At 39.6% G+C, this 23,599-nt stretch overlaps 1 protein-coding gene across 8 annotated transcripts in view; it reads right to left on the reverse strand.

Annotated features, from left to right (window-relative positions):
* The window catches only part of PICALM (phosphatidylinositol binding clathrin assembly protein), a 77,828-nt gene extending 58,193 nt beyond the window's left edge, over positions 1-19,635 (reverse strand). For 3 of the 8 annotated variants that reach the window (XM_042456353.1, XM_042456350.1, XM_042456348.1), the window contains exon 1: positions 19,210-19,633. In XM_042456353.1, coding sequence (XP_042312287.1) covers positions 19,210-19,339 — 130 coding nt within the window. In that variant the 5' untranslated portion in view covers positions 19,340-19,633. Of the gene's footprint in view, positions 1-19,209 lie in introns of all 8 variants that reach the window. The other 5 variants (XM_042456352.1, XM_042456351.1, XM_042456346.1 and 2 more) reach the window with 4 other exon arrangements.
* Positions 19,636-23,599: the final 3,964 nt, after the last annotated feature.

The raw sequence follows: 23,599 nt of genomic DNA on the forward strand, positions 1-23,599 counted from the left end.
ATTAATCAGCATGAAGCTAGATCAACAGTAATCACCTAGCTGTCAAGAAGATTCTATTGGGGGGGATCATCCAGAGTAGATTTTATGCACTACAGAGTTGCAAGGAAGTCCAAGTGCTATTACAAGCATCACACTATAGTAGATCATTGTCCATATGATGCAAGGGAATACACGTGACACTACTTTCAACCAATTTGTAGTCCAACTAGTTTAATACTATCTATCTTAACAATTCAAGTGGAGTGGTTGCTTCAGGATTTCAGAAAGAAGTCTCACTCAATTTTCAATGGAGATACTGGAGAGTAAATTAAATTAAAAACCCCAATCCATTCAGTTTCTAAAGGTCTGGTGGCATAAAAATGTTTTGACTTGCTGATAGAAGAAGAGCAAGGAGGGGGCCATCCTGATTTCTCTAAGGAGAGAGTTCCAAAGTCTGGGAGCAAGTGCCGAGCAGCCCTACACCCTTGTTCCCACCAAACAAGCCTACAAAGGTAGTGAAACAGAGAGAAGGGCCTCTATAAATTATCTTAGATCTCCAAGGGGGATATGGTCCTTCAAATAACCTAGACTCACACTGCATGGGGTCTGTAGGACAAAATCAACACTTTGAATTGTGTCCAAAAACAGACTAGCAGCTAGTGGAGCTGTTGCAAACAAGGGAGTTATGTACTTCCTACAGCTAGCTACAGTTCACAACCTGGCTGCAGCTTTTTGAACCAACTGAGGTTTGCTGAAACCTGGGCCTCCGGGCTCAGAGTTGAACTGAGGAATTCCCCCAAACTGCAAATCTGAGTTTTCAAGGGGAGTGTAACCCCATCTAAAGAGATAGCATGATGCAGTGGTTTGAGTGCTGGACAATGACTCTGGAGACCAGGGTTCAAATCCTGGCTTGGCCATGTAAAACCACCTGGTGACCCTGGGGAACTCACACTACTTTAGCCTCAGAGGATGGAAGTGGCAACCTCCTTCTACAGCAACTTGCCAAGTAAACCCCATGATAGCTTCAACCTTAGGGTCACCATAAGTCAGAAATGACTTGAAGGCACACAACAACAACCCCATCTAAAACAGGCTGAATCTCCATTCCTATATCTGCCTTCCAGCTGACCAGGAGTTAATCTTATCTACACTGAGCTCCAATTTGTTGAACCTCAGGCACCAGGTTAGCAAAGAAACCAGGCACCAGTTAGCAAAGAAACATCTTTGTTGGAATTAGGTGGAAAGGTGTAATAGAGCTGGCTATCACTGGTATAATGGTGACATCTGATGCCTGAACACTGGACAAATTCTCCCAGAGCTTTCATGCATGTTAAAAAGCATAGGGGAGAAGACAGAACCATGAGGAACTCCAAAGGCCAAGAGCCAAGGAGTCGAGCAGGAACCTCCTGGCATCATCATCTGAGAGCACCCTCCAGGAAAGAATGAAGCTACCACAGAACAGTACCTCTAAGCCCCAGGCCAGGGAGGCAACTCAGGTTAATACAATAGTCAATGATACCAAAAGCCACTAGGAACTTCATCAGAAACAGAAACACACTCCTTTGTCCAGTACCAGCATAGATCATCCACAGAGGTGGTCAAGGCCGTTTCTGTCCTATAACCTGGCATGAAAACAGACTGAAATGAATCTAGATAATCTACCTCATCTAGGAACTCCTGGAGTTGAGGAACCACCACAGGCATTCCAAATGTTGAATTGTGAATAGGATCATGCAGCATGTCACCTAGCCATCAGCTTTATAAGTAAAATTATTCAACCATCACAATCATGATTATTTGTCCCTCTTCTAATCTCTTCACTCGTGTTCTTCCTCCTCATGTGGTAGACAACCTTTGTCACAACCTGTATATGGCATTCTAAAAGTCTAAGGACAACATGAAATGGGAACCAAACACTATTTCATTTTTTACTACATGCTCACTTTTAATTCATTTCTTTGAGCAGGAATTGCTTCAGATTTTATCTTACCAACCCAAATGAGCAACACCATACAGATGACTTTGACTAGCTTTATTATTCTTCACTTTTTGTAGGAACACATAAAAATGCACACCCTTGGTTTTCCAACATCTGTGTGGAGGACTCACCAGATAAATACTGAAGTACAGGTTCATCAAGGCAATACCACCTAAAGATTTCCTTCACCTTGTCATAATTCCACAGGACAAAGTTTGTAATGTGATGTCAAAACTTGCCAAAGTTACCCAAGGATTGGCTAGTTACCAACAGTATCTTTTAATCAGGTGCACCAAGGAAATTTATCTGCCTAGCTCCCTGTGTGGTTGGAAAATGTCTCAGAAACAAATATAAAGTTTAATTAATCTTCATCAATCTTATTTTTAAGTATATTTTACTATTATCCTTTACTTGTAACTTACACAACAGCTACAAGTTTAAGGATAATTTAGGCTTCATAGCCGCATGGGGTTGCTTGTTAGTTCAGTTCATAAATTCATTCACGCATGGCTATAAACACTGACTGCTTTATCCAGAGGTCAGCCAAAGCTGTCTATTTAAACAGAATTATTTGATTGGCATACCATACCAAAATTTCACGCATACAATACTCCTTCTTTCAAATTTCTCCTTTGAATTATTCAAGGTGAAAGTAAGACATGGAGTGTTAACTGAATGCAGGTTAGTACAGGCAATATTTAGCATGGCAAAAAGGTGGAGTATAATGAATGGGTTGGGTGAAGTTGTGGGTGGCACACAAAGATTTGGGTTTCATGATGTGGGTGTATGCATAACATTCTATGAAAGGTATCACGTTACAAGAGCTTTTAAGGACAACTCAAAACTTACACGACCATTGCGTATTACTGCTTGTACAGCATATTAATTAGAATCATGCATATGCACAGTAAAATCAACAGTGAAAACTCAGCTGCCTTACACAAAAGATATGGAAAACCTGTTTTAGCTACTGATACCATTACACCCCCTCATGCTAGACCATGGAGATTCAATCACAAGAAATTAAAATATATATATTTGTCTAGGCATTCTGTTTCTCAGCAGTTGTTCATGGGAGAGCAATCCACTGGTGACAGTCTGAAATTCAGAATGCACTGATATCCAAGAGTAACTGCAACTTTTACTTGATGGAGAAATATGACAATTCAATGGCACCCAAGATCTGAATTGCATTCAGCTGTAATTGCTTAGAATAGTACTAAAGATTGTATTGAGCGGGGGTGACCTCCACCCATTTTGAAGGCAGTGAAAATGGATAACTTACAATTTTTCTACAGTAAGGTGAAACAAGGGGTGCAAAACCTACCACAAGGAAGGGCATCATCTCTCCTCTTAATTGCCACTAGTTCGCAAGAAAGATTAAAAGTAGCTTGTAGCTGCCCCTCCTGTACACACTTTTAACCCTGAAACTGCCCAGAAACCTTTGGCTCAATTAAGGATTTTACATAGAATCACATAATCATAGACTTGCAAGAGATCTTAAGGGCCATCCAGTCCAATCACCTGTTTTCTCTGATGCCTTCCACTCAGCCTTCTCCATGCGAGTTGACAGAATTCGTTGCTATTAACAACAGAAATCAGGTTTCTGGTATCATACCGACTGCTCTTATAATTCTGAGTTATTTGTTTTTATTCAAGATGGGACATCTGTTAGTAAATGAAGTTTGTTCTCTTAATTAATATGAGAATGAACAGAAGCTATAACATCACTATGAGGATAAACAGAGGCCATAAAAATATCTCATTAGAGTTATAATTTGCTAACTAGCTTTGAACAGATGTCATTTTTAGTAATAATGAACACACTTTTCTAACAAAAAACAAAAAACCCATATAGGTTCTATTTCTGTTACTGTGGTGATCAAACTGAAGCTCTTCCACTCTTATTATTTGCCTAGTTTACTTGCCCGCAGTATTTTAAAGAACTATGAAACACTGCTGTATCTTTTACAAAACTAGTTTTGGTTTGCCTATGGAACAGACACCTTCTTTAGATGGATTCATGGTACCGGCTGCCTCTTGAGATTCACCAAGTTGAGATGTGTGGCCACATTTCAAGAAGTTAAATATAATTACAGTTAACCAATAAAGTGTGACAAAAACTTAAGGGAAGAAAAATTTTTATAGCCATTATATGTCTTTTAACCAGAGACTACTAGCAAGGTTTTCTTCAGCTTGTTGCTAAGTAAAACACTAAGACATCTTTTTTGATGAAGTGCACTTGCAGTACAGCTGTGCATACTACAAGAATACTGTATATACTCGACTATAAGTCGACCTCATGTATAAGTCGAGGACAAGTTTTGGGGCCAAAATTATGGATTTTGCTATGACCCGTGCATAAATTGAGGGTAAAATTTAGGGGCATATAGCAAACAATCTAAAGGATGAAGCAATGCAAAACAATGTCAAAGAACTTATAAAATTCCAGCAGATATAATTTTGTGCTTACTCTTAAGGTTGGATGGATGAGAGAGTAGAGGGGGTCAGTACTTCACATATTGCTTTTCATCAGGAGATGGTTCCTTCTTTTAACTAAGAATTAAGACACAGTTCTTACATTGACCCATGGATAAGTTGAGTCAGTTTTTTGAGGGTCAATTTTTTAACCTAAATTTCTAGACTTATACATGAGTATATACAGCATATCAAAATATTAGCCAGTTGATAGCACTTGATAAAAAGACTTCCAAGCCATCAGTATCAGATCATCTCTTCAAAGATGATTCACAAGAGGAAATCTACAGAACAGCATACTTTGTTTGGTGGAGGCATCTGAATTATATCCAACTAATAACAAAAATTGTGCTAATCCCAAAATGTCTGTTGTTTCATGAAAATGAATAGCCAGGAATCCACAGCAAGCCTAAGAATTCATGGCACAGTACATCATGGTTATGAAACTTACTTTCTAAGAAATGAAAGTTATCCCAGCCATTTGGAAAAGCTTGTATTAGTTCAGAACACACAGTAGCTTGGCATGTAATATGCTGGTTTTTAAAGGCAGGAGAACTGCTGGTTTTTTAGTCTTAGGATATCAAAGAGCGGCATTCACTGAGTGACACATACCAAGAGCACTGGTACATTAGATCCAAAGTTACCAGTAACTTATCTAGCCCAAATTGCATAAGATTTAGTCTAAAATGTTATCTATCCATACAGTCAGGATAGAGAACATTTAACTTTAATTTATGTAAGTCCCAGACAGAGGAACCAAGCTGTTCAATCAGGAGATGACAAAATTGCACACTACAGTGACAACCTCTCTTTAGGAATGTACACTTTACAACACAGTTTATTGCTAATGTAAAACAGACTAGTATTACAGTATTTTGAATTTATGTCAGGCAAACATTTATTCTAACTACAATGGCAGAAAAAACACACATAACAAATTTGATGTTAACTGCCTTGATCCTGAAATTCTTGTTCATGAAACCGTAGTAATTAGGCATGTAAAGGTTAAGAATAAGGACTAGACCTGTGGCTCTCCAGTTGTTGCTGGCTTCTAACACACCCAACCAATAGCTATTCTGCATGGTGGGGAGGTACAGAAGCTGCAGCCTGGATCCAGTGGGATGGCACCAAGACACCACCTCTGATTTAAGACCTTTTCAATATTGTCTGCTAGAAATAGTTTATTCAAGATTTACCAGTAGCAAACAGAATACAAGTCAGGTCTCCCTTATCCAAAATGCTTTGGAACAGAAGTGCTTTGAATTTTGGAGTGTTTAAATGTATTTTGAAATACCCATACATGCATATGCATACATAATGTGGTATCTTGGAGATGGAAACCAAGTCTAAACGCATATTTCATTTATTTTTCATATACACCGTACATACATAGCCTGAAAATCATTTTATAGAATGTTTTGAATATTTTTGTGCATAAAACAATGTTTGTGTACCTCGAACCATCAGGCAATGTAGGGGACACTATCTCAGCCACCCATGAAAAAAGTTTTAGTTTATGGACTATTTTGGATTCCCTTATCTCTGGATAAGGTAGACTCAACTTGTAATTTTGATCTGTTGGCGTCTCTGTGCATAAGCCTAAAACAAGGATTTCATCATTTGTCAAAGGGAGAAGTTCTACATAAGTTTTCACATATTACCATGTACTTGAAATTCTAGAATTCAATTTCATTTTCATCTACGGTAGCTAGATAACATTTTGATAGAATTATCTTTTAACAGTCACCGTTCCAGTACACATATTTTATCCATTATTTCATATTTCACATGAGCATATATCCAACATTTTAACTGACACTACAATATAGTCTGGAAGTATTCATTGCATTCACCTTCAATGCTGAGCTACAATGAGATTACTTATTCCCTTATTTGACTTGCAATGACCTGAATATGCACAAGTGTAGTTCAATAGCTGCAAACAATTTAAGTATTCCTTGTCCCTTGAGCCCCATTCCAAATATATACACACCCATCTCAAATTAGAACTATAACACTACAGTTCTGTCTCAAATTTCTGAAATAAGACTCTCTTTATGGAAAAGAGATGGTGTGATTCAGTAGTAACATGGGCAATCTTGCAAATGTTACACCCTGAAGGACTGCAAGTTGAAGCCTAAATCTAAGTTATTCCTCTGATTTCTAGCCCCCAGTTGCTCCTTGGTTTTTCTTACCCTGCTAATTTAACTACCACCAGGTGAAAAGGGTACACAGCTAGATGCGCTCATCCTTTGCTAGGTCATCTGGACATGGAACAGATCAAGGGCAAGAAACTTTACACAATAGCCTAGTGAAATCCTGTGGTCTTGGTGCAAAAGATGGCCTTTTCCATAACAATTGCTCTATCAAGATCAGGCAGTTCCCAGTGTATTTCTTCAATCAAATGAAGATTTATTTGCATATCACAGCATTTTCTCAACCATTTCCCTCATTATAAGCACTGGCAGTCACTCCCATTTATTACTGAACAGATTTTAATCACCTTTACTATTTTTATCATTACCATCTTTTCTCACAATTGATATTTGTTTATATGCCTTTATGGGAAACTGTTTGGGATTTTTAAAATGAAAAGTAGTATTACAATGTCCTTCAATAACTACATACTTTGTTCCAAGACAAGAGATGTAAAAGGAACATAACCAATTATTGAAAAATTGGTGCCCACTAGAATAATGTGTGATATCTTTACCATACATTCATGGCATGTTCAAATTCTTAGCCATTTTCTTAATTTTCAAGACACTATGCACTGCATTTTAAAAAGGGAAGAAACTGACAATCCTTTTTAGATGACACACACCTCTGAGCTCTGAGACTTATACAGTTGGCCCTCTGTATCCATGGATTCTTGATCAACATATTCAACTATCCATAGTTAGAAAATCTACTTATCTATAAGTGATATTTAGATATTCCAAAAAACAAAGCTTGATTTTGCCAATGGGGACAACTGGGGACAATAAATATTTTAGTTACATTGTATTTAAAGGTACTTAAACATCCACGAATTTTGGCATCCACGGTTGGTCTTGGAACCAAATCTCAGTGGATACCAAGGGCCCACTGGATAAGCAATGTAATCAAATTTAGATTAAAAAAGTTAACAGGACAGGTTTTTATATGGAGATCGGAATCTTCATATAAAAACAACGAAATGTCATATAAACAGAAACTGAATCGTTTTTTGTGGGTTTTTCGGTCTATGTGGCCATGTTTTAAAAGAGTTTATTCCTGACGTTTGCCAGCATCTGTGGCTTTGGCATCTTCAAAGAAACTGAATACTTTACTTTAAAGCTGTACACAAACATTTCAGAAAAATTCTTAAATGCAATCAATCAGCAAAATTCGTAATGAGGGCAAAAAACAAACACCCCAAACCTGAATTTATAGTGTTTATTTTAAATAAGCAGTTACACACTCAGAAGGTTTCCAGGTATAAGATCACTATTAAACTATAATGAACTGGAAATCTCTAAATTATTTATCCAATTTAAGTTGGATAAGACAACTACCACGCATTAGAAGTTAAGGAGCAAAACATCTGGAGTGACAGGTTTTTCAGTGGCTTACAGCAGTTAAAGCAACAGTAAAAGAACATAAGTATACCATATATACTCGTGTACAAGTCAACCTCATGTACGTCAAGGGAAGGTTTCAAGTTTTACCCTCGACTTATCCACAGGTCATATCAAAATCCAGGATTTTGATATGACCTGTGGATAAGTCGAGGATAAAACTTGGGGGGCTATAAGGAAGGATGGAAAGTTGGAAATAACACTTCCATCCCTCCTTCTCCTTCTCTGGACCTCTCCCAACCGATTCCCAGGTGCTGGAGGAGAGGTTTTAACATTGGATTGAGAAAGGAAGCAAGTGGATTTAAGTGGAGTTTTTTTCCATAGGAAGCAAGGTCTTGCAAAAGGGACCAGAGAGAGAAGCAAGTGAATTTAAATGGAGAGTTTTTCGAAAAGGAAGCCAGGTCTTGCAAAACGGACCAGAGAGATATCAAAATCCATTGATGTTCAAGTCCCATTAAATACAATGGATAATAAAATGGTGTCCCTTGTATAAAATGGCAAAATCAATGTTCTCGTCCTGTTTGTGTGCATTATTCACACACACACACCACACACACACATTTGTAATCTAACTATACATTTTTAGCTGACAAAAACACCCACCTGGTGATGGGGCAATTACACCACATTAGTGGAGTCTGATCTGTTTTAGGCAAAGGAGGGGCCTTTTCCCAAACTGGAAGTGATAGGGCTATATGAAGAAGTAATTTATTTCTTTAACAAGCAATTTGCTGCTCAAAATACCAAAACAGAAACTAAATGCTAAAGGGGAAATAATTACTTTTGGAAACTTTTACTGAGTAATTAGAGGCAAGGAAGTGGTTGATCCAGCAAAGCCTTTGCCTTTAATACAGAAGGGAACAGGAAAAAATGTATCCTAATCTCCCTCAAATATCGGCAGCCACTCCCTGGCCAGCCACCTCCGTGTCTCTGTGATCATGAGATTATCACTATAACTTGCAACCACAGTTTCAGTCATCTGCCTCAGCTTCTGAGTAAGTACAGTGGACCCTTGTTATACACTGGGGTTTGGTTCCAAGATCCCCCGTGTATAACAAAATCCGTGTATGCTCAAGTCCCATTAAATATAATGACATAGCAAAATGGTCTCCCTTATAAAAAAAATGGAAAATCAAGGTTTGATATTTGAAATTTATACTTTTTTTGAACATTTTGAAACCGTGGCTGCTTAAATCCGTGTATAAAAAATCCGTGTATAAGAAGGGCCGACTGTATAATGAAACTGAATGATCCAAAATTAAACAGTTTTAAGGTCATTAATGCTAATCAGTTTTAGAATTTGTTAGCACTCACCAGTTTAACCGTAAATATGAAATCTAAAGTTAAAAAAGGGCCAATCTTGATCACCTAACTAATCTGAAGAATAACCACAGCCCTTTACATTTGCCTTTTATGGCCAATTATTACTATTATGAAGCCACTGAAAAGTAATGTCCAAGCCATGCTGTTCTCTTGTCAAAGAAGAAATCCATAATTTAAATTAGAAGAAGAACTAACACTGAAGTAGACATCTTTATCTCAAACAGTGAAATCAAGGGGATGAATAAAACATAACCTTACAAATGCCTCCAATAATCTTAGATTAATTCAGCTGGGAAGGCTGTTTTAACTGGAGAAAAATATTTTTAACTGAAATATGTCTCATTAGCAGTATGTTCATTTGGCACAATGGGAAAACTGGTTCTGAACCCAAAGTCTTTATTACAAGCCACAGACCAATAGGCAACACATCAAATACATATTAAAACAATACAATAAAACAACATTCTTAGTTAAAATACTTGCTATCATACAGCGTAATATAAAATAACATTTATAGGGAACACAATTATAAAAACAAGTTAAAAATATTAGTTGGCCATTTCTTTTTTTAAAAAAATGAATTCCAGTCTCCACTTTTATTAATATCACAGATCATCAATATGCCATAATTCACACACATAAAATAGTATTCACATATGATAAAAGCATCAATTAAAAGTAATAAAAACAGCATTAAAATGGATGCAATTTTAATCATTAGACAGATCCATTTATTATTTGTGGGCGTGGATCGAAACCTTAGAGCTTTTAGCAGTACAAAAGAACAATTTTGCAGCTGCTTCTATTATGCTTTTATTGGAATTGCCTAGCAAATATGTCAAGTACCAATTCAGGACCAGTACCAAAACTGGTCCTGCTTATAGAGGACAATCATGGACATTTAGCCCAGCATTTGCCCAGAGGGGGCAATCAGGTGGTGGAAGCCAGCACACGGATTCATGCAAACCTAGCCATTAATTGGTAAAACCATCAGGTTAACATGAAATCCCACAAGGATCTCCCTACTGTTTTAGTACAAAGTTGTCATATTATAAACAAAATAACATTTTTTACAAAATACTGTTCCACAGTGTTTAAATATTTGAAGGGATGCCATATTTAAGATGGATTAAGCTTGTTTTCCACTGCTCCAGAGCCTAGGACACAGAGCATTAGATTCACACTAGAAGAAAAGAGATTCAACTAAACATCAGGAAGAACTTTCTGACAGTAAGAGCTGTTCAACAGTGGACTATGCTGTCTTGGAGTATACTGGGGTCTCCTTTGAAGGTTTTTATACAGAGGCTGAATCTGCCCAGATTCTGTGTTCCTGTATGGCAGAGGGTTGGATTGGATGGCCCTTGGGGGTCTCTTGCAACTCTATGATCCTATGATTCAATAAAGAGTGTATGGAGAAAGTATATATATTATTATAGTAGTCTTATGTCCCAGAAAATGGAAACATTCTTAAGTAGTTTTGAGCTATAGTCGTAAAGCTGATTTCTGAGATGGTGGACAGTAAAATTAGTACCTCAGAGGATAGCATTAAAAAGTACAAAATCACATTCCATTGGAGCCCAACACCAGCTACACTAAACAGGATCAAGATTTAAATGCTGGAAACATCAAGCAGACTGTGCTGATCTCTTTCGTTTGTGGTACAGATATACAGATGTATGAGATTTAACTCTAACATTATTTATGGTGAGTAACCACTGAAAAATACTAAGGTTTCAACTATTTGAACAAAGATTAATATATTTACAAGTGATTGTAAAAGATGTAAAGTCAGCCCTTCACATCCGCAAGGGTTCCATTCCAGACCCCCCCCCCCGATACCCAAAACCATGGGACCTCAAGACCCATTGGTTGTAACGGCAGTGCCATGTGCACAGTCATGTGCACCACTACTGGGATGAATGGGGCAGTCCTGACTGTAGCTCTATTCACCTACTATACGAAGTAGCTTAGTATCTTAAATTAACACATATGAAGTGAGGAATATTATTTTTCAGAGTTCTGGATCCAAAGGAAGGGACCCCAGGGCTAGTGATCTTCCTCCCTCATCAGTTGATTTATATTGGCTAAGTTAATGTCTGAAGATTGCTTCTTAAACTAGTGAAACTGATTACTGCAAAACAGGACAGTCAACAGATATAATTTACAGAAGACGTGACCTGAAGATGAATAAAAGACTGTCTTACTTACTGAACAATTCCTTGTAATTTTAGACATAATTAACAGATCTGCGACGTGATTAACAAAGTATCTTTGACATTTTAAAGCAAGATAAGCTGTACTCCGCAAACCAATGTACAGTCACAAACGAGTTAAGAAAACAACGTAATTAATAAGAAATCTTTCACTGGTCGGTGAGATATTTTTGCACAAGCACAACTCTCTTATCCTTTCTACTGGGACCATGTTCATTCTTACTTTATGCTTCCCAATTACATGACTGATAGAAGCAAACATATTGTAGGCCTTTTAACCTTCTCACCCTCCACAAATGAGGGTGTATTACTTCAGAACTCACACCACATCAAGAGATATGGCAAACACAATGGCTCAAGTAATGGCTTTGTCCTAAAGAAAAGGAATACAGTATTGCTTCAAGAATTACTCAATACATTAATACAATTTGTAACAAATACACCAAGTTATCAGAAACATGTATCACAAAGGCAAGGCATTTAATAACAAACAAAATATACTAGAAACCAGAAACAATAGATCAACATTTCAAAAAAACAATCCACAGATTAAATATCACTTGTAACAAACAATGGCAATCCAAATTTTAACAGAGAGAAAGACACACACACACAAGTTGGCCCCCTATATCCATGGCTTCTTTATCCACAGATTCAACCATCCACATCTTGAAAATATTTTTTAAAAACAATACATTCCAAAAAGCAAATCTTGATTTTGCCATGTTATACAAAGAACACCATTTTTACTATGCTATTGTATTAAATGGTTTTCATCAAACCAGTCTTGGTTTTTCTTGAGGGAGAACCCTAAGGATTCTTCCGCAGACTGCAGGATGCTGTTTTTGATATCTTGCCAAAGCACTGTAGAAGAAGAGTCTACAGGATAGTCTTCAAGTTTTGTTTGCAAATTTGCCTGGAAGTTGTCTCTCATGGCAGCTTGTTGAAGATTGTTGACTTGAAGTCTCCTCTTTAGGATGCCACCCCCTCTTAGGTTTGAACTTAAAATGAAGATTTAGTTTGCATCTTACGAGGCGATGATCTGTTTGACATTCTGCACTGGGCATCACTCGGGTATGACGGACATCGCGAATATTTCTCTGGCGCACTAGAATATAGTCAATGAGATGCCAGTGTTTGGATCGGGGATGCATCCAGGTTGTCTTCAAGCTATCTTTCTGCTGAAAGGTGGTGTTTGTAATAGTCAGCTGCTGTTCTGCACAAAATTCTAGCAAGAGGCGTCCATTATCATTACAGTTTCCAACACCATGCTTGCCTAAAACACCTTTCCAGGCTTCTATGGTCTTTCCTACTCTGGCATTGAAGTCACCTAGGATAATGATTTTGTCTTCTGCAGGGACTTTTTGTATAAGGTGGCGTAGGTCTGAGTAGAATTTGTCTTTCTCCACAGGGTTGGCTTGCATAGTTAGGGCATATATACTGAAGAGAATAACATGTGGGAGGCGTAAAGAGGTAATGCGATCAGAGTGTCCTGTTGGCAAGGTTCACCAACAATGGTCTGCTCTGGCCTTGCATCGGGAGGCACGGAGACGCATTATCCACGATGCTGCAGCTTTTTTCGAAAGCTCACGCTGAACGAGTCTCGAAGAGAAACGACAACACAGAAAGAACTGCAACCCGGAAACATCACCCAAGGAGACTTTCCGCTGTGCTTTCTGCAACCGGACCTGTTTGTCCCGGATTGACCTTTTTAGTCACCAACGCGCTTGTACAAAGCGCGGGATGAGTCCTTCCTGAATCTTCATTCGCGAAGCAAAGCCAGAGAGAGAGTATTTAATGGTACTTGAGCATCCACAGATTTTGGTATCCACAGGGGGTCCTAGAATCAAACCCCAGAGGATAGCAAGGGCCCACAGTATATATGATTTTCACCAAATTAAGTGTTCAAATGGAACATGCCCAACAGTAAAGAGAATGGAAAATGACATGTGAATGACGACAAAAATATGAATGTTCAAACATTCATATACAAAAAAGTCCTTGAGCACTAAACCCATACAGACTGATCCTCAAACATATACTGTCATACCAAGTATCAAGCACACAGATCATCTAACAAACTTGCATATGATTTAAGAACTACCTAAAACTACCTAAAACATTTACTTTTACAATATTTGTGTCTTTTAGGATGTATCAGAACCGGCACCTGAAAACAATGTTCTCCAAAAGCTTCAGAGCAATTCTACACACTTCAATTTAAGTGGCAGACTGTGCGAGGTCTCCATGTTATATAATTCATCAAGACTTCAGTAACAGCATCCAAATTACACAATTCAAGTCTGGCTGCAGTTTGTTGTAATCCTGTGAAAGCAGCAGTCCAATCCCACCAGGATGATTGTCTCTGCCAGATCCATATCCCAGAAAGATTCTCTTCATTCCACAGTGTGATCCTCTCTTCTACTGCAATCCACAAAGCAATTATAACTGAGACAGAGACAAGCCAAACACATACTGTGCAGGCATAGCATACTTTTATTCCACTATCTAATGACAACATGTTGAACAGGGTAGAAAGACAAATGAAGCACTTGGTATTATAAAACACTGCAATAAAAGAACTTTTCAATCCGATGATTCCAGAGGCAGCAGAGCATATGGTAAAAGGCATTACTGGGAAGCTGAAGTACTCCTAGTACCAAATGAATGTTGTCAGTTAAGGGATTAGCCATTCAATATCCACATGCTGCTCACAGAATGCAAGTAGATCAATCACAAAAATCACACTGTACAGTCAGGCTTTTGAAGTCTGCAGCAGTCATAAGCCCAGATGTTTCTCCTTGAACCTTATGATTCCTATTTTAATGGCATCATCAAGTTTACTCTTTGATTGCAGGGCAACATTGCAAGGTACAACTTGCCCATCTGAATCAGTGGGCTTTTTGTTTTAATGCTAAAGAGCTAATCCACCCCTGAGTGATAGTTATATAGGTATGAACAGAAGGCAGAGTACATAAATCAGAGCAAACTTGTGTTATATTGGATCTCACGTTATTCTTATGACCTCACAAGCACTATTCTGAATCAACTGCTAGCACCAAAGAATACAGAAATTAAAGTTGTAAGCAAAGAAAAGTTTACTCAGAATCTAGCTTACACAGAATCTTTATGTATGCAATGAACACAGTAACATAACAGTTTCATTTCTACCACTGCTGTTTACAGAAGGAAGTAAAAAAGCATTTTTAGATGGAAGCTGCAAGGAGCTCAAAAGGCCATCTACTTCAACACCCAGTTAAACATCAGAATCACTCACCAAATCCCAACATACCTCCAGCCACAGTGCAGCAGAATCAAAGTACAACTGCATCATACTCATGAGTCAGCAATGCAAATAGCTCCCAATTACTCAAGCCATTCCAGACACCTGCCAAAGGAAACACATCTTTCTCCAACCAGCTCATTCAATACATCAACCCGGGTTGAGAATTCCTTTCTGGTATCAAATACAGTGGTCAGACTTTATAAGCATGGTTTATCCATCAAGCCTTTCCAACAGGAATATTGTAGATTAAACACTTGAAGTTGTTATTCCAATTGTAATTTTTAATTTTGATTTGTTTTTAATATTCCAATTGAGTTTTACTACTTTAAATAGAATTTCCAAATTCAGATAGTTTGACAATTTGTCATCTACTTCTAAATGTTTAGAGATGAACTGATATATCCCCCTACCGAAAAACTACTGAAGCAGAGACCAGGACATGAAACATTTGTAGGCTAAGATGAAAGAGATCAGCTGGAAACTTCTTCAGCTTCAGCAGATCCAACTTCAAAACTGATGGAAAGAATAATGTTTTCTTCTCCTACAATCAGAGAAAAGATTCCTACAGGAAATTTTCAAAACACACCTCATGCACCTGCAGCTCAGCTGCACATGAAACAAGTGTTCTTAAGCTCAGTGTTGAGCCTTTGTTGTTAATGGGTATCTCAACTGTGTGTATACTATAAATATTACAGAAAAGTGACGAAAACCTAAATATTGTAGCCAGAATACGTGAACACAAGCATTCTTCTAATAGGAATCTTTTGTATTATCAGAAATCTTGGAAGAAAAGGAGAACCAAAATGAAGGAAGCAGCAAGGAGTTTAGGATCAAAGGTGGAATGTAAGAAACATAAAGAGGGAACAAAAAATCATAGCAAAAATATCCCTTCCTAGGTTGCTGGCCCTTTCTTCTGTAACCTCAGTGCTAAAACTTGGTGTTTTTCTTTAACACCTAATACTGAGGTTCTCAGAACAGCATAAATATGTAAACACATAAACACAGACCTCACCATACAACAAAATTAAAGGTCACTCTTCTCCTACAATGCTGCCCAAGTCATTTCTTATGAAGCAATAGCTTATCATTCCAGACTATTTAGAGCTTTCTAATGTTAAAATATCCAGTCATGTGCAACCCATTTACTCTGAAACTGCTCCCAGAGGCATAAGGCTTCAAAACTATTTTTATAATGTAAACCTGTTACTTGAATATACCTTCCTGCGCACTGTCTTACAATCCAGTTAATGAAAAATGTGCAAGGACCCTTGCATCAGAAACAAAGGACACTGGTCCCTCCACATTTGCTGAGGTTAAGAGTGAAGGACCCCGTGAATGTGGAAAAAATGCAAATAAAAACCGTTATTCTTTTTACCTGAGGGAAGACCTCCCTGGAAATCTCCAGGTTCTCCAGTGCAACTCTATGGTCAACCTCTGGCAGAACTGTGCTGGAGGACCTAGAGATTCTTAGAGAGCACATATTAATCAAAACCACAAATGATCAAATCTGCAGAAGTCAAAGCCGCAAATGTGGAGGGCCAGCTGTACCTTAAAGTAGCAGTCACAGATTGTTTTATGAAATGGAAAGACATATGAACTGGCTGTTTGCTCTAGAGATGTTTCAAAGTAACTTTTCGCACTAGACACACCAAACAGTAAAGGCTTCACAGAATATTAACTCTGAGGCAATCAATGGCAGTAAGGATTTTCCCAAGGTGGGCTGCTAAGACCCAAGGTGAAATTTCACTGCCTGCAATGGGTGGCAGACCAAGAACAGATACAGATACATCTTGTGTGATCCCCAAACACACAGATTAACAAATCCATACTGTATTTCAGATTTCAACAGGACATCGTAAGAGGAGCAGATAATGCCCCAAGTGTCCCCAAGTTCCTCAAAAAGATCATAACCAAATTAGACTTGTAACCATTGATAAACCCTCTCATATAGCTGTAGATGTGAAAAGAAAATGTGGGGTCAGATTCAAACATACATACTACACAAAATAATGAGGAACTGTGAACAGTTATTCTAAGGATGGGGAAGGGCAGAAGAGAATGGTTATTTCCTGCTTAATGTTCTGCATTATACAACTGTTTCATTACTATGAGACTCAAAAGATACAACCGCTGAATAAAAACCTTAGCATTTCACATTCTTTTTGCAGCTACACAAGCCTAACTCAAGGGATGACAAATTCAAAGTTATCCACACTTTATTGAAGGCAACATTAAGAAAAACGACAATTTTGAGATGGTGGTGTCAATCTCTGCCCTTCAGCAGAATTTGCCAACAGTGTGGAAGCAAGACACAGAATTAAGGTATTGTCACCAAAGGCATAAGATAAAGAACAGACAAGGTTACAATTAGAAAGAAATGGGTTTAAACTGTTAAAAGCAAATAATAATAAAGATGCCAGTGTCAGAAACAAGTGGCAATGTGTGATTTGGTGTCACTTTGAGAAATTACACAAAAAGATAATGGTGTAACTTAATGAAAATCAACAACAGCATTGAAGTTGTTTTGTTTTTGCTGAACAACTGTAACCAAGTTTAAAAAACATGCAGGTTGCTCTAACAGACTGTAAAGTGTGGTAAATCTTTGCACCTCTTCCAGTGCTGTCCTGAGGTGCCACTAGCTAAGCTTGAAAGAGTTGAAAGAATTTAAAGGGACAGATCAACTAACATTTCTGACAGGCCTAGCAATGGTGACACTGAATTGGGAATGGGGCAATTCAAAGAGAAGCAATGAAATGTCCAGCTGACTTTCAAAGGGGGATTTGCTTTAAAAAAGGAAAAGAGAAACAGGGCACAAATGCAATGGGGAAATATGAAATGTAAGTGCGGGATGAGTCCTTCCTGGAGCTTCATTTGCGAAGAAAAGCCAGAGAGAGAGAGAGAGAGGGTAACGTCTGATTCAGTGGGCCTTTTCTGTGTCTCTTGTGTCAAGTCCTTTCCAACTTATGGTGAGCCTAAGATGAACCTATCATGGGGTTTTCTTGGCAAGGTTTGTTTGGAGGCGTTTGCCATTGCCTTCCCTTGAGGCTGAGAGAGTGTGATTTGCCCCAGTGATAGTAATATATGTATCAACTGAAGGCAAGAGTACATAAATCAGACAAACTTATGTGACACAAGGAAACAAGAAGATGGCTGGTCCAGTTTGGGCATTATCCTGTGGGAAAGCCATATGCAGCCTCTCCCTCACCTGAAACTATTCAGAAGCATGTAACTTTTGAGTTTAGTTAAGCCATGAGTTTAGTTGAGGCTTGGCTTGGCTTCTCCTGCTTCTCTGTGAGAAGAGCTTAACCTTTTCCTTTTCCGGCCAAACCACTGGCCAGAAAATTCCCTGAAGTTGTGAGCAAGAGAGCTCCAAGTAAAGAGGAGGAGAAGGAGCCAAGGAAAAGCATCAAAGGCGAGGTAAGGGAGAAAGAGCCAGCCAGGTCTAGGAGTTTGAGCCTGGGACTATGACTCTGGAGACAAGCCATAGAAGCCCCCAGTGTAACCCTGGGCAAGTCACAATCTCTCAGGCTGAGAGCTTGGCAATGGCAGACCTCCTCTGGGGAAACGTCCCAAGAAAAGCCCATGACAGGTCCGCCTCTGGGTCTAAGTCGGAAATGATCTGAAGGCACACAGCAGCCCTAGACCATGTTTAAACAAAACGACAAACAAATGGGGGGATGAAACATGGGACATAGATAGGAAAAAATGAAGCCATGAAGACGCTGCAGCAGCAACAGCAGCAGCAGCAGCAGCTAATACAGGGAGAACAGAAAGGAGGAAGGCCTTCTTGGCGATGCATCACCCGAAGGCTTTCAATTGACGGAGCTGTTGGGGGGATGTTCGTTGAGTCGTTCTTATTAGCTGCCTTAGACGTCCCCAAGCCCCCCTGCAGCCTCTCCTTCTCGCTCAGGTCCTGGAGGCTGAGGCCATCCATCTTCCTCCCTTTCGACTACCCTCAAGCTTTCCCAGCGGGGCCTTGCCGTGACGCGCCAGGCCCCAAGGACGGCAGCCTCGGCTTCAGCCCTGATTCGCCCGAGGAGCCCGTCTGTCTTGTACTTTTGGAAACCGCGGAGAGAGTGCGGAGCGCTACTGAATGCAAAGGTTGCTGCTGCTGCTAATGCTAATGGAGGCTTTCATTTCTAAGCCTGTCAACCTGGGAAAGAGTCCAATTCCCGATCTGTAAGCCGCTCTGAGAGAGAGCCTTTGGGGCAATGTATTCTGACCCCGCCTTTCTCCCAAAGCGAGACCCAAGGCGGCCAACAACGGATAAAGAAGTGAAGCAATAAGGGAGAGGGAGGGAGGGAGGGCGCCCAAAGGGCCTCAGGGGGGCTCCCGGGGCGGGACGGGACTCACAGTCGAGGTGCTTCTTCTTGGGGCCCATGACTTCGTGGGTGGTGGCCTTGCAGACGGTCTTGGAGACGGCCGAGCCGGTCACGCTGTGCTGCGCCGCCGTGATGCGGTCGGTCAGGCTCTGCCCGGACATGATGGTGCTGGAGGCCAGGAGGAGCAGGAGGCTGCTGCTAGTCCTTCGCTGGGGAAGCCACTGGGCAGAAGGAGGAGGAGGAGGAGAAGGAGAGAGAGGGAAGGAGGGCGGTCCCGGGCGGCCCCCAAGCGCCGCCGCCGAGCCTCCGACGCCCTCCGGAAGGGAAGGGAAGGGCCGGGCCTGTCACCCGGGAAAAGGTCCTCCTTCTCCTCCTTCCCCGCCCAGCCGCTCTCTCCACTCGACTGCCGCCGCTGCCACCAACGCCTCTAGACACATCTGGCCGCCGCAAGAAAATGGCCACCGCTGAAGCCGCTCTGGTCCGGACGCCCGGATCACGTGACTCTCGCCCTTCCTAGTCCTTCCCTTTAAAATTTTATCCCCACCTCCTCCATCTCCCTCCCTCCTCTAGGCCACGCCCCTCGCCGCCCCTGCCACGTGACTCCCCATCCTCCTTCCCACCCCACCCCTTTTTTTCTTTTTCCCCCCTTTCCTTCTTTTCCCTGGCGTAATAAGGAGGAAGGCGGTGACGAAACTCAGAGACGGGTCACGTGGCTTTTCCTCTAGTCTCCGCCTTCCCCCTCCAGCCCCGCCCCGCCCCTCTTTTCTTTTTTCTGTTATCGTCACGTCATGGCCACGCCCCTTTGGGGGGAAAGAGGAGGTTATCCGTCGCTCGCTCCGAGGGGAGTTGAGTTGAGGGCCTTTCCCGCCCAAAACGTCGTGGCCGCCTCAGCCTTCTTGGCCCCCGTTTCTCTTGTTGTTAATAAATAAATATATACACGTTAAAATTGTCTTAATTCATGGCGTCCCTTTTTGTATGCTTCCCCACCACAAATAAAATAGCCACCTCAGTCGCACCTATTTCTCTTGTTGAATATATATGTGTGTGTATGTATATATATATATATATCTTGGGGGAACCCACAATCATTTGTGTGTGTGTGTGTATATGTATATATATATATATAATTATTATATTTTTATAAACCCACAATCAATATAATATCTATATTTTTATTTATTAGTTTATTTATAGTATTTATACCCCGCCCTTCAGCCCTAAAGGCTATCAGAGCAGCTTACAATTTTATATATATATATATATATATATCCTATTATTTTAATTAGACAGTTATATATATTATTAATAACATAATATATTTTATTTTTATATATTATATATAAAAGTAGCTTTATGGGGGAAACTCAGTTTTATATATATGTGTGTGTCTGTGTGTGTATATATATATATATATATTAATAATATATTTCATTTTTTAGCTGTGGGTTCCCCCCCAAGTAAAGCTACTTGTGTGTGAGTGTGTGTGTATGTGTATCTCTCTCTCTCTCTCTCTCTCTCTCTCTCTCTCTCCTTGGGAGGAACCCATAATATAATATGGACTAGCCTGGAAGAAGGAAGAGCCCTCCTCCCTCCAATCCATCTGCCTTGGTCCAGGCCTCAGAGGGAGAGAAGAACCACTGGACCTCATCCTCTTTCCCTCCATCATTCCCTTCTCCTTTTGTTTCATGCCTTTTAGATTGTAAGCCTGAGGGCAGGGAACTGTCTGATATAAATACCTAAATAAATAAACAAACAAATAAATAAAGTAATATAATATAGTAATATATATTATTTTATATGATATATATATATGTGTGTGTGTGTGTGTGTGTGTAACTTTATTTGGGGGAAACTCAGATATGTTATATAATAATATAACATATTATATTATTAATAATATATATTATTTTTATAACTGTGAGTTTTCCCGCAAGTAATGTTACTTTTGTGTGTGTGTGTGTGTGTGTGTGTCTATATACAAAATAGCTTTACTTGGGTGGAACCTACAATAATTATATATGTGTATATAGAATGATAGAATTGTAGAGTTGGAATAATAATATTAGTAATAATATAATAATATATATTTATTTTCATATATTATATGTATATATAAAAGTAGCTTTATTTGGAGGAAACCCACAGTTATTGTGTGTGTGTGTGTATTAAATATTATTAATAATACAATAATATATATTATTTTTATAACTGTGGGTTTTCCCCCAAGTAAAGCTACATGTGTGTGTGTGTGTTATAATTTATTCACTTACACCACTTGTACCATTTTACCACAGATTCTTTATCCATAGATTTAAGCATCCATGGCTTGAAACTATTCCCCAAAAATTCCAAACAGCAAACCTTGATTTTGCCATTTTATATAAGGGACGCCACTTTACTGTGCCATTGTATTTAATGGGACTGGAGTACCTACCTTATCCCACTGGATAAGGTGCATCTACTCTTGAGTAAGAGGCCCAAATCTTGTGACATAAACTTCCCTGGCCTACAGTGGTTAGCAAATTCTAGGTGTATTTTCCCCCTAAATTGTTGGCTGCCTAGCACCGTCTCACATTTTCATTAACAAATAACTTAATTGTCAGGTAACTTTCATGATGAAATGTCAACTGAAGTCAATCACTTCAGCTGAAAATATTTTTGATTAAGGTGCCCCTTTTCAGTGGGAAAATTTCCATCTTAACCGATTTTGATTAGTTAGTCCCTATAGTGACTTAAAACACACTACAGCCTCCAAATACTAATTTAAGATATAGCATGTAGCACACTGTTTAATAACCCAAACGCAGAGCTGTGTGGAGTTTATCACACGAAGGAGATTGTGGCGTTATCCCAAAAATATCCCGAACTCCCCACACACACACACATAATTACATGGCACAATTTCAGACGATGTCGCGCAAAGACTGCAGTTAAACCAGACATAAAGTAGGATTAATCCACATCTTTTTAAGTTTGGAACTTTAGCGAAAATGCATTTTTGAATTTGCTTTATTTGAGAAACTGCAATGGTATGATCACCAAATGTACGTAATCTTCGGTATAACCCTTGTTTTTCTGGTTTTCCCATGGTTCTATGGGGCGGGATTGCTGCTGGTTGTGCCTTGGAGAAAGCGCTGCTATCCCCCCCCCCCGAGATTGCGTCCGGTTTTGATATGTGGTTATTTTGCTTTTGGAAAGGGAGGTTAGGCATAGTATTACCCATTAATCGGGGAGATAGCGTTCAGGAGGACTTGATGTTGGCTGTCAGAATATGTGGGGACATGTTTTGGTTTATGAAACCATATATTTACTGGAATAGCGCTATGTATACATGTAGTATCTTCACACACACACACACACACACACGAAGACAGATAGTGTAATAGGGAGATAAAGGCACCTTTCTATGGCCTGTTACAGACTGCCAAAATAAAGCTGCTTCGGGTCTCTTTGGAGGTATGCTATTTAAATGATGCATGGGTCCTAAGAGTCCGGAGGTCGCGCCAAAGCCACACTCCATTCCTAAGCACTGGAGTGCAGCTTTGGTGCAGCTTCCGGATTCTTAGGGTACATGCATCATTTAAACAGCATACCTCCAAAGAGACCCAAAGCAACTTTATTTTGGCAGACTGTAACAGGCCTATGTCTCCAACCTTCTCACAATCCTGGCATAGATTGCCTTGTTGGGGTGGGAGGAGGACCCCATAATGATCTCTTTTGCTCCTTCCCAAAAGCCCCACGAGGCACTTGACCTCAGTGGCAGTCCAAAGCTCCCACTTTCTTGTCACAAAAGGAGGTAGAAGCTGTGGGGCTCCATGATTTTCGGCTACGGGACGAGTCCCCCTCCGTTTGTGGACATGCACAGTACATCCAATTCTCCTTCATTTCTACTTTATCTCCGCTGTAAACATCGCTGAATATGAAATGCAACTTCTGGTTTTCCCCCCATTTTCACGTTATTACGCGTGGCATGTAAATGTGTGTGATCCTCATTTGTCAAATTGCATGTCATTTTCCCTTTATTGTGGGATGATTTAACATTTTATTTTATTTTAATTTTTTTTTATTTATTTATGTTTAAAATAACCGCTTGGTTATAATTACACTGTGTGGGATGGTTTAACTTTGCTTTAATGTCTCTTTAGTACCGAAATTAGCCCCAGTGTGATAAACTCCTGTTTGTGCCACCAATGCATTAATGATATCTCATTCCTAAACTTCAGATGAACTCTCCCAGTGGAGTCTGAGTCTGACTCATTCCTACGCTCAAGATTGTGACTGGTTGAAAGATACAGCGCAAGGTTTGTAGGACTTTCAACCTTGGTATTCCAAGATCTTGCCAAGAAAACCCCACAATAGGTTTGCCTTAGGGCCACCATAAGTCGGGAATGACTTGAAGGCACACAACACACATTTCAAGT

Source organism: Sceloporus undulatus, chromosome 3 (assembly GCF_019175285.1).
Source record: "Sceloporus undulatus isolate JIND9_A2432 ecotype Alabama chromosome 3, SceUnd_v1.1, whole genome shotgun sequence".
Taxonomy (NCBI): domain Eukaryota; kingdom Metazoa; phylum Chordata; class Lepidosauria; order Squamata; family Phrynosomatidae; genus Sceloporus; species Sceloporus undulatus.